At 41.7% G+C, this 12,714-nt stretch overlaps 1 protein-coding gene across 10 annotated transcripts in view; it reads left to right on the forward strand.

Annotated features, from left to right (window-relative positions):
- The first annotated feature begins 423 nt into the window (after window positions 1–423).
- tbc1d22a (TBC1 domain family, member 22a) overlaps window positions 424–12,714 on the forward strand; it is a 395,279-nt gene continuing 382,988 nt past the window's right edge. The window contains exons 1-2 of one of the 10 annotated variants that reach the window (XM_078235531.1): window positions 501–720; window positions 11,933–12,026. In XM_078235531.1, coding sequence (XP_078091657.1) covers window positions 699–720; window positions 11,933–12,026 — 116 coding nt within the window. In that variant the 5' untranslated portion in view covers window positions 501–698. Of the gene's footprint in view, window positions 721–6,163; window positions 6,274–11,932; window positions 12,027–12,714 lie in introns of those variants that run through there. The other 9 variants (XM_078235529.1, XM_078235532.1, XM_078235533.1 and 6 more) reach the window with 9 other exon arrangements.

Consider the following 12,714-nt stretch of genomic DNA (forward strand, 5'->3'; position numbering starts at 1 on the left):
AGGTACCAACTTTGTGTGAGAAGGGCTATGACAGACAGGTACCAACTTTGGCTGAGAAGGGCTATGACAGACAGGTACCAACATTAGGTGTGAAGGGCTATGACAGACAGGTACCAACATTGGGTGTGAAAGGCTATCTATGACAGACAGGTACCAACTTTGGGTGTGAAGGACTGTCTATGACAGACAGGTACCAACTTTGGGTGTGAAGGACTGTCTATGACAGACAGGTACCAACTTTGGGTGTGAAGGACTGTCTATGACAGACAGGTACCAACTTTGGGTGTGAAGGACTGTCTATGACGGACAGGTACCAATGTCTCACTGGCAGCTGGAGAATCTGCATCTTCTTCCCAGTCAGAGCAATCCCGTGACGTCACAGAGCAGCTGAGGCCGCATTGTGACGTCAGCGGCCGCCGCCGGGACATCGAGGGAACGCGGCCTCTGATTGGCCGGGCCGTTACCTCGGAGATTCAAGCCAATCGAAAGGATGTTTGTTGGAAGGCAACATGGCGTCGTTCTGCCTGTGACAGGGGGGCGGGAGGGAACTGCTGCTGCCGCCGTACAGGGAAGTGAAGCCGACAGCCTTGGTGGTGTGGGTCCCGCCTGTGATTAGCACCCGGCGCTCGGTGTGAGCGGAGCTGCGTTCGGGTGGAACATGTCCAGTGAAGGGGGGAAGAAGCAGTTTTGGAAGCGGAATGTTTCCAAGGTTCCAGGCAGGTTGGTGATGTGTTTGCTCGGTGCCCCTTCTTGTTGATGTTGCCCCGGGTCGGACGGGAGGGAGGCGAGAGTGACCCCCAGGCTCGGCTTCTCTCTCTGTGGCTGTAACCGAAACCGACTGACATCTGAGAATAACCGCACTTGTCGGCAAAGTGACCCAAGTTTTAATGTGACCAACTCGTAACCTTTGCTAAACTTTTAAATTATTTTCGGTAACGCTAAACTAACATTAAATCATCTGGCAGTAACATGTTTCCTGTGTTTTGTTTTCAATTACTCTTCAAAACCGAAAGGCAGCAATTAAAGCTGAAGGCAGCATTTCAAGGAAGTATTTCGATGGTGAAAGTTAGAAAACAGGAGTTATGTAAATGGGGGAAACAAGTTACTTGGATGTGTAACTCGTATGGAGATTGCAGGGCCATACAGGCTTACCCAGTTTCAATCACTGCTGTCATGGTACTTTATTTTGTGCATATTTCGAGTCTTCCGTTTGTGGAGCAACTCGGTGCACTCATGGAACTTGAGAAGCCACGTTTGAAATCCCAGTTAATTTGCTAATGTCAAGTTACCGATTAACAACCGATTTGTAACAGCAACTTGTATTTATATAGTTTCTTTAAAGTAGTTAAACATTACAGGGTACCTTACAGGAACATTACGATTTCATCCAAACTCGATCTGATGATCAAAAACTTCATCAGGCGTTTCTAAGCAGTGTCTTAAAAGAGAAATGAAAGGTGGAGATGTTTAGAGTTGAAACCACAGCTTGGGGCCTTGGCAGTTGAATACATGATCACCAGTGGTGGAATGATTTAAAATTGGGATGTGCAAGTCCAGGATTGGAGAAGCAAAAGTATCTTGAGAGGGTTAAAGTGTTGAAGGAGGTTATAGGTTAGGGAGGAATGATGCCACACAGGGATTTGAAAACCATGTAAATTTTAAGGTAGAAGTAAGTGTTACTTGACTGGGAGTCAATGTAGGTCACTGAGCACAGACAGGGTTGATGGATGACAGGGACTTAGTGTGAATAAGAACATGGACAGCAGGAGTTTGGATGGCTAAATTTGCAGAATATGGTTAGCATTGCATTGGACTAGTCCAGTCAACAGTTTCAGTAACAGTTGAGCTGAGGCAGAGAAGCTGAGTCGGGTGGTGTGCAGAGGTTCAAGTAGCCAGTCTTAGTGATGGTGCGGATACGTAGTCAGAACCTTATCCCGGCCGAATATGTCACTAAGTTTGCAAACTATCTAGTTCAGCTCCAGTTGCCAAGGAGAGGGTTAGAGTCAATGGCCAGGTATGCAAGTTCTGATGGGGATTAAATACATTGCCTTCAAATATTTAGTTCTCGGAAGTTACTGCTCATCCAATATCAGACAAGTGGTGTGGCAATTTAGAGATATTGGATGCAGTGAAAATTTATCTAACGAAGCCCTTACAACAAGTTGGCCTGTGAAATTCAGACAGGGCAAGGACAAAACAGCAAATAAATCCACGAGTAAACTATGCAGAAGGATTTAACTTATTTGAAGGGGTCAGAGAAGCTTGGATCGTTCTCCTGGGAAGAGACCAGGTTAAAGGGAGATGTCGTAGAGATATGACAGAAGGTTTTAATGCAGCAAATAAGGAGAAACAATTTACAATGGCATGTGGTAAGCTAACTAGAGGCACAGATTTAAGATAATTGACAAATGAATCAGAGGGAAAATGAGAATTTTCTTTAATTCACAAATCATGATATGTATGCACGGCCAGAAAGACTGTTGGAACAGCTTCCATCATTAAATTTCAAAAGGTTATTAGAATTTTCTTGAAAGGAAAATTTGCCAGGCTCGTTTACTGTCTTTTTAAAAAGAAGTCATTTCTCTCCTCTCTGCCTCCTTGCTGACACATGTGTTTCTTTGCTTCATGCTTCTGCCGTACATAACATAAGCCAATTGCTTTGCTATGTCATAAAATCATGGCTGAGCTGATTGTGGCTGCAACTACACTTTAATGCTTGCACTTCATAACCCTTGACAGGATATATGGAGTATAATGTGGGAAAATGTCAAGTTATTGGCAGGAAGAAGGAAAAAGCAAGATATTTAAATGTAGATAGACTGCAGAATGCTGCAGGGCAGAGGGATCCGTATGTCTTTGTACACGAAGTTCAAAATATTAGCATGCATGGTCGTTCAAAAATCTGTCTAACTCAACCTTGAATGTATTCAATGACCGAGCCATCAGTGCTTTCTATGAAAGAGAATTGTAAACACTAGCTACCTTCTGAGAGAAAAAAATTCTCCTCATCTGTCTTAATTGAGAGACTTCTTATTTTTAAATTGAGCCACCTCATTCTAGATCTCCCTCATTCTAGATCCCCTCATGAGGGGAAAATCCTCTCCGCATCTATCCTGTCAAGCCCTCTCAGGATCTTAAATGTTTCAATAAGATCACTTCTTATTCTTCTTAACACCAGTGAGTGTCGGGCAAGCCTACTCAATCTTTCCTCAAAAGACAACCTCTTCATCCCGAATCAACCTCGTGACCTTTCTCTGAACAACATCCAATGCAATATATCCTTCCTTTAGTCAGGATACTAAAACTGCACACAGGTGTTGTCTTAACGCACTGTACAGTCTTAGCAAGACTTCTCTATTTTTATATTCCATCCTCCCTGCAATGAAGGCCAACATTCTTCCTAGTTAGTTGCAGTACCTGCATGCTAACGTTTTGAGCTTCGTGTACAAGGACATCCAGATCTCTCTGTCCTGCAGCATTCTGCATTCTCGTTCCATTTAAATATTTTTCTTTTTTTCTTTTTCCTGCCAATAACTTTACATTTTCCCACATTATATTCCATCTGCTAGAATTTTTCCCATTTAATCTATATACCTTTGTGGACTTTTTGTACCCTCTTCACAACTTGCTTTCCTACCCATCTTTAAATGCGTCAACACATTTAGCTACAAGGCAGTCGGTCCCTTCATTCAAGTAATTAATACAGGTATTAAAAAGCTGGGGCCCAGCATTGATCCCTGTCGCACTTTAGTTAGTTTGCCAAGTTGAAAATGACCGATTTACTTTAACTCTGTTTTCTATCAGCCAGCAAATTTTCTATCCATGCTAATATTTCATCCCCAACTCAGTGAGCTTGTATCTTGCGCAGTCACCTTTTGTGTGGCAACTTTATCAAATGGCTTTTCGAAAACCAAATACGCTACATCCTGATACTTCTTCAAAGGGCTCTTAAATATATTTAAATCACAATTTCCCTTTAACAAAACCATTTTGACTCTGCATGATTGTATTACGATTTTCTAAATATTCGCTGCTCCTTCCTTAATGATGCATTTGAGTCTTTTCTTGATGACAGGTATTCGGTTAACTGGCCTATAGTTTCCTGGCATTTGCGAGTTTCCAATCTGTAAGGACCTTTCCAGAATCTGGGGAATTTTGGAAGATTGCTGTCACTTCTTTTAAGACCCTAGGATGCCGGCCATCAGGTCCAGGGGACGTGTGAACCTTAAGTTGCATTAGTTTTTCCAGTACTTTTTCTCTCGTGATTGTTCTCGTTTTAAGTTCTCCCCTTCCTTTTGCCTCTTGATTTTTCATTCTTCTTGGGATGCTTTTTGTGTCTTCTGCTTTGTTCAAAATTTCTGCCATTTCCTGTTTCCCATTATTCATTTCCCAGTTTTATCCTCTCCAGGACCAACACTTAATTTAACTACTTTTTTCCTTTTCATACCCTCATAAAGGCTGATTGTTCACTCGCACTCATTTCCCCTCAATTTTTATGTTTAAAATACCAGTTTTAGATCTACATTTCTCATGCTCTATCCGAAATGTGAAATTCGATTATATGGTTGCCCTTGCCTGGAGGGTTCTTTATGATGAGTTCATTGATTAATCCTGGTCATTACACATTGCCAAGTCCCAAGTAGCCTACTTCCTGGTTGCTTTGGCATCAAATTCTAAGAAATTGTCAAAAATACACTCCGGCAAATGGAGCTTGGAGGATGAGTTCACAATTTGATTTGTCCAATCAAAATAAACATTAAAATTGACCATGGTTATTGCAATACCTTGCTTACAAGACCACATAATTTCTTCATTTATACTCAGTCCTCGTGTAGGTACTATTGGGTGGGGGGGTGGTTGCTATAAACTGCTCCCTCCAGTGACTTCATTCATTTGCTATTTGTTAACCCAAGATGATTCTACATCTTGATCCTCTGAACCAAGATTATTTCTTTCAGACTCCTGATCTCATTCTTTATTGAAAGAGCTACTTCACCTAATTTACCTTTCTTTCTGCCCTCCCAAAATGTCAGATCCTCTTGAATATTAATATCCCAGCCTTGATCACCTCGTGACCACATATGTGTTAAGTCTATCATATACCCATTTACTTCTGCTTGTGCTATCATTGTGTTATGAATGCTGCGAGCATTCAAATAAAGAGCTTTTAATTTTTTAAAATCACTTTCCTCCACTGACATTTACTGGTGCACTCTTCTGTTTGTGCGCTTTGTGACTTGGGCACACGGTGGCACAGTGGTTAGCACTGCTGCCTCATAGCCCCAGGGACCTCGGATCGATTCCTGGCTTGGGTCACTGTCTGTGTGGAGTTTGCACGTCCTCCCCGTGTCTGCATGGGTTTCCTCTAGGTGCTCCAGTTTCCTCCCACAGTCTGAAAGATGTGGTGGTGGGTGCATTAGCCATGCTAAATTCTCCCTCAGTGTACCTGAACAGGCGCCGGAATGTGACGACCTGGGGATTTTCACAGTAACTTCATTGCAGTGTTAATGTAAGCCTGTTTGTGACAATAATAAATAAACTTAACTTAAAACTTAAACTTCCTTTCACACTCTGGTTATCTTCACCCTTATCTGAATGGTTTACACTTGCACTGAATGGTTTACACTTGCACTGAATGGTTTACACTTGCACTGAATGGTTGCCTTGTCTTTTGTCTTTAACTTTCCAAATCTGCCTTCATGTGAACCCTTCACCTTCACTATTGAGTTTAAAGCCCTCTCTATAGCCAGAGTTAAACGATTTGCCAAGAGGTCCCAGTCCGCGTCAGGTGAAGACCTCATGGTACAACTTCCTTCACTACTGGTGCCAATGTCCCATGAATCAAAACTTTTTTAACATCAATCTGTGAACCGTGCTTTCAGTTCTCTGACTTTAATGGCCTTATGCCAATTTGCTCAAGGCTCGGGTAGTGATCCGGACATTATCTTTAAGGTTTAATCTCTGTTTGCCTCTTTGTATCACCTTTTTGTTCAAGAGAGTCTCCTTGTTTCTGCTTTCCTATGCTCATGTCACATCTGTCTTGCTCTTCATTTCTATTTCTGTACCCTTTTTGCTATATCTGGTACTCTGCCTTTCACGCTATTCTTGTTCCTCACCCATGTTTGTGCCTGTCAGTCAGTATGCTTCATACTTTATCTCCTTTCCTTCACTTGCTACAGACTTATGGTTGAATTCTGACATCCAATGTTCAGGGATTGCAGGACTAGGGTGTGTTGGCATATCTGTTTCGGAAACTAAGGCCTCAATTAGAAGGTAGGAGGGAGCATGTGGTTGCATTCTAGGGCAGGGTTCGAAAGACTCAGGACTTTGTGATGCAACTCTGGCTGCTTTTTATTTATTAGTAATGCTATTGGTATCGAGTAGCAATTTGAGCTGCACTATTCTCATGGATTTGTTGCTTTCTTCTGTTTTAGAATATGGCTGCAGTACAGTTTTACTTGTATTTATTCTGGTGGGCTGTCTGCATTTCATAAGGCACTAATTATTAGTCTCAGGGAAGGGCCAAGTCCATGGCTTGAAGCAGATCTATAGTTCTGAGGCGATATGAGGTGTATTTAACTGCATGGCTTGAAACTATTATCTTGTGATTGAAAGAGGCTGGATTGCCTTTATATCCAGTGCTTTCCATTAAGACCAACAGTGACTTGAATTTACATTGCACCTTCACTGTAGTGAAACATCGTAAAGCACTTCACGGGTAGATTACAAAGCAGAATTTGACAGAGTTAAAAGAGCTTGGTCAAAGAACTATGTTTTAACAGTGTCTTAAAGGAGAGATGGAGGGAAGGTATTTTGGAGCTGAGGGTCTTGGCAGCTGAAGGCACGATCACCAAATGTTGTCACGAAAATCAGGAATGCTTAAGAGGCCAGAATTCGAGATATCTTGGGCTTCTAGGGCTGGAAGAGATGAGAAATGGGGAAAGGCAAAACCCTGGAGGAATTTGTAAACAAGATCTTTGAAATCGACATATTCCTTAACGAGGAGCTAATAGAAGCCAGCGAGCACAGGGATGATTTGGATAACAAGCTTGAGAAAGGTAGAATGTTGAAGGCTGGCCAAGAGTGTGTTGGAATAGTTCACTCGCAGGTAACCATCTATAATCCAGTGGTCCAGCGTATCCCTCACTTGACCACTAACATTAAGCCAGGGGACCTGGCTCAATGAGTTATGTATGAGTATTCCAGGAGCAGCACCAGGCACGCCTAAAATGTGGTGAAGCGATAACACAACACTGTACATGTTTCCGCTGTCCAACAACATGCTATAGATAAAGCTCAGTGATCCCAGAACTGACAGGTCAGATCAAGGCTCTGCAGTCATGCTACACCCAGGTGTGAATGGTGGTGGTTGTCAGTTAAACAACTAACCAGAGGAGAAGGCTCCACATCCTCAATGGTGGTGGAGCCCAGCAAATCAGTGCAAAAGATGAAACTGAAACACTTGGCATATCTGGCTGAAGATAGCTCCAAGTAGATGATCCACCTCAGCCGTCTCCTGAGGTCCGACTTTCACAAATCCCAGTCTTCAGCCAATTTGATTCACTGCACCTGATATCAAGATATGGCTGAAGAGACTGGATGCGTCAAAGACGATAGGCCCTGATAACATCCAGGATGGAGTCCTGAAGACTTGCTCCATAACTAGTGGCACCCCGAGCCTAGCTGTTGCAGTGTAGCTGCAACACTGGCATCTACCTGGCACTGGAAAATTGCGGAGTTATGTCCTAGTTACAAAAAGCAGGACAAATCCAATCCAGCCAATTACAGTTTCATCAATCTACTCTCAATCATCAGCGAAGAGGGTTGTAAAGCAGTGTGATCAAGTGGCATTTATTCCACAATAACTGCTCTGTTTCAGTTCTGCTAAAGCCACAAACCTCCAGACCGTAATTGCATTGGTCTAAACATGGGCCAAAAAGCTGAATTCCAGAGATGAGGTGAGAGTGACTCCTGTTGTCATCAAAGACTGTGTTGCATCTAGGAGCCCTAAAATTGAAGTCAAAAGGGATTGGGCAAAACTCTCCAAACACTGGTTGAAATCATTCCGAGCACAAAGGAAGATGATTGTGGTGTTGGTGGCCAATTATCTCAGCCCAGGACGTCGCTGGAGTTTGTCAGGTTAGTGCTTTTGGCCCAATCGCTTTCAGCTGCTTCATCCATGACCATCCTACCAACCTGTCAGGAGTGGCGATGTTTGCTGATGGAGGCCTTCAAACATTAATTTACAAGAAATGTGGACATGGATTTGGGAGGAGACAAAACACTGAAGGACTTCCGAGAGTAAAGCGGGGGCAGGTGGTGTAATGGATCATTCCAAGTATTGAGATATTGAGGGTTGTTTTATTTTTGATCTGAGGTAGCTGATGATGACAGATTTGAAAGATAGGTGTACAGTTCCAGACGAGGGAAAAACGGTGAACGATATCAACTAACATGGGAGTCGGGAAGGGCAGTTGGGGGGTCAGGAATTTTGTGGAAATTGGGTTGAGGATTAGTTGGGTTTCATGGATAAGATGCGCTTGAGACGGTATGAGTGGAGACTGGCGACGAGCTAGAGAATTCTGCAAGTTTGGAGGAAAGGCAAGAGAAGGGATGGAAGTGGCAGAAACAGCTGATTGGGTGGTCTCAGTCTTAATGATAAAGAAGTCAGTGCACTCTTCGTGCCTGGTGAGGTGAGGGTTTATGAAGATGGGTTTTGGTAGAGAAAAAAAGCTGGGGGTTTGCTTAGATTTGGCAGAAGAAAGTCGGGCTTGAGGGTGCTTTGTGGTCAGCCAGATTTGCCAATGAAAGGCTACATCCCTTGAGTGGAGATGGAGTCTGGACCAGAGGAAACTGCTCGGTTGTGAGAGAATGGCAGTAATAAAAATGATTAAAAATAATACCTGTTAATTCTGTCGATGCACATGTAGCTACTGATGTGTATGGAAAACAACTATAAATAATATGTAACTGAATTCATGACAAGTAACACTTGTTCCTGATCGCATCTTTTTGGGAAGTACTTGACCCCAAATGCAATCATAATGACCCAGAAAGTTAGTTGTATAAACCAGAGAATAGCCACCCCATTTTTCCTGATAAGAAATTTCTACACCTCATCCATTTTTGTGAGAGGAAAGATGAAGACTCTACTGTTGTGCCTTTCTTTTTTCACATTTTTATGATTCATTCACAATTAATTGCCACTGTGTTTGTTCTTTTTGCATCCTGTGGAGAAATGGAGCCTGAAATGAGCCATGCTCTCATTGATTTTTTGAGTAGGCTAGTGGGATTGAATGGTCTACTTATTTTCTTATATGTAAAATAAATGGTTCCTTTGATAGATCCAACAAAATAGATTGTTTTCTTTTTAAGTATAAGCAACAAATGTGTAGTTTGAAAGAATGTTCTGGGTTTGGGGGAGTTTGTCAAACTACTTCAAAGAGTGGATTTGCAATCTGGGAAAAGGACAGTAGCAGATACTGTCTCTGTTCTCGTGCATACCATTGCAATACATTATATATATTTTTTAACAAACTGTATTTTAACTCCATCATCTCATTGGATTTTCTCCAATTTACAAGTTGATATACTTTGGAGCAGGATAGCCTATTTCATAACCTCAAGAATTTTTTTCTTTGCATAGCTTCCACTGCCTTTCAATATTCCTAGACTAAAAAGTTGCATTAACTTGTTTCCAATGTTAGGGTCCTAGACCAGAATCCCAATTTATATTAGAAAGCCAGAGTAGACCCCAACAATTTTTCTAATTTTGCATAAATGTGAGGAAAGGATATTTCCTTCCAGGGATGATTCCACAGACAAATTAGGGATCTTTTACGGTAAAACAAACTTTATTTAATACAGTTTAAATATAACTTTAAAAAATGATGCAGCTTAATAATTAACAGTTGAGCAATATTTAAAATAGAAAGGAAGCAACTTTACTTTTTAGCTTATCACTGTTTCAGCAACCTTTCTCTTACAGATGTAAAGGCCACTTTTAATACAATTAGCAACCATAAATATACTTGCTTTAAGATGTGTTAAGTCCTGAAGCTTTCAGAGAGATTTTGTGCAAAGAGAGAGAGAATTCTCAGGAACCCTCTGCACCTGTCTGCGACTTCTGTAGAGCTGCGCTCCCAACTATATATCTAGTTAAATAGAACAGCTTCTTCAACCTAAAACGCTCTCCCTCTTCCTTGGTTTCTTCTGGAGCATACCTTATTCTCGAGTCATTTAGCTTTAGTATTCTGAAGTCTATCTTGTATCACTGTTCTCTGGGTCTGTTTAGCTGACTTATGTTTCCTCCATTGTTACAGCCTTGAGCAGAACTGAGAGCGAGACCTCTCCCCCAGCTCCCTCAAAAAAGACACCAGCCACACTTACACTCCGTCTCTATCCCTTCTCTCTGACTTCAAAACTTGTTGCTGAGGCAGATCACTTTGAATTTCAAGAGAAACTGAAGTTAACTCCTCCAGGCACAGAAATGTTAAATTAAAGCAACCGAAAATTCTACCTTCTGAAGTTTTACCCATTCAAATATACATCTCTTAAATCTATCTTTCGGTTTCTTGACACCAGTGCTAAAGTAATCCTGCCAGATCGCTCACAACTCTAGCTAGAAGTGTGAATATATTTAATTTCTTCCCTGTAATTACATGTTGACTAGCAAATGTTCAGCAATTAATTTATGTGCCGCTACCTTCTGCTGTGGTTTATTGGAAGAGTCGGTTGCTGCCCACGGCTGGTTTAAGATACAATTTAGGAACGGAACTAGAAATCCTAACAAAGTTGTGAACTGCTCTGTTTTATTGAACGTGAATCTCCACAATTTTCTGCATTGGAAGAAAAGATTTGAACATAATTGAGATGAAATTTTTTGCCCTGTTATCCCGAGAAGAAATATGACCAAACCTTGCTCCTCTCCAGTTTTCCTTGCATTTTCCTTTAATATTCCCATTTCTAAGGTGGTACAGTTCTAGGTACATTTTACTGAGTGTGGTCTCTCGTGCCTCACTGATACCGCCGTTCTTTGTACAAGTCTGAACATTAAGTAATGGTTGATTCTGAAGCACAGTGATGAATCTGATTTTTTTGCTTACTTGTGCACTCAAGAAGGGAGTCAATGAATAATAATTTCCGAGTTTTGCTCTGGGCAGTGAGACTAAATGTGCTTTCACTGCTGTTCGATAATGTCAACTGACTCAATACAGTTGGATATGGGCCACCCTGGGCTCTGTGGTGCAGCAACATACTACACAATGCACCTTCGCACAAACCTTTTAACTTAGTGCATACTTGAGTCGACAATTTTAGCTCTTGTTCTTCCCATTGCTGAAATGTATATCTATTTTTGAGTGTAAAATTACTTCTTATAGCAGCTGAACATTTGATCCGAAGAAAATAGTAACATCCAAATTTTCTTAGATCATTACATGCTGCTCACCAATGTTCATGTTGAAATTTGCTATGTAATGTTGCTCTTTACAGTAACAGGTTTGAAAATCTTTCAGACACTTGGTTTCTATTGCCTCGGAGCACATCATAGGTTGTCACGCACATCATAGAGTCACAGAGGTTTACAGCATGGAAACAAGCCCTTCGGCCCAATTTGTCCATGCTGCCCTTTTTTTAAACCCCAAAGCTAATCCCAATTGCCCGCATTTGGCCAATATCCCTCTGTACCCGTTTTACCCATGTAACTGTCTAAATGCTTTTTAAAAGACAAAATTGTACCCGCCTCTACTACTACCTCTGGCAGCTTGTTCCAGACACTCGCCACCCTCTGTGTGAGAAAATTGCCCCTCTGGACACTTTTTAGTATCTCTCCCCTCTCACCTTAAACCTATGCCCTCTAGTTTTAGACTCCCCTACCTTGGGGAAATGATATTGACTATCGAGCTGATCTGTGCCCCTCTTTATTTTATAGACCTGAACAAGATCACCCCTCAGCCTTCTACGCTCCAGAGAAAAAAGTCCCAGTCAATCCAGCCTCTCCTCATAACTCAAATCATCAAGTTCCGGTAGCATCCTAGTAAATCTTTTCTGCACTCTTTCTAATTTAATAATATCCTTTCTATAATAGGGTGACCAGAACTGTACACAGTATTCCAAGTGTGGCCTTACTAATGTCTTGTACAACTTCAACAAGATGCCCCAACTCCTGTATTCAATGTCATTTTGACTTGTGTGGTAGATTTATCAACTTTAGTTGGGGCATCAAAGTCTGCATACCGATTTCTCAAAGATTTCACACTGAAAATTGTGATGGTTTGGTTTTTAATTGAAAACGTTTTCAATTCCTTGCGAATGCTACTTATGAAATATATTGGAACGGAGGTCGTGCTATTGACATCAAAAGGGTATTGTGGAAATTGGTGAAAGTAGCAAATTTCAGTGTTGGGGAAGCTGGGGGAAAAATGTTCATCCTAGCTAAACCCATTTCTTTGTCCTTGGATTAAAATCATCTAACTTCCTCCTAAAAATATTAACTTTTATTTGGAGACATTTTGTTAGGGCAGCACGGTGGCACAGTGATTAGCACAGAACAAAGAACAATACAGCACAGGAACAGGCCCTTCGGCCCTCCAAGCCCGTGCTGCTCCCTGATCCAAACTAGACCATTCTTTTGTATCCCTCCATTCCCACTCCGTTCATATGGCTATCTAGATAAGTCTTAAACGTTCCCAGTGTGTCCGCCTCCACCACCTT

Source organism: Mustelus asterias, chromosome 19 (assembly GCF_964213995.1).
Source record: "Mustelus asterias chromosome 19, sMusAst1.hap1.1, whole genome shotgun sequence".
Classification (NCBI taxonomy): Eukaryota; Metazoa; Chordata; class Chondrichthyes; order Carcharhiniformes; family Triakidae; genus Mustelus; species Mustelus asterias.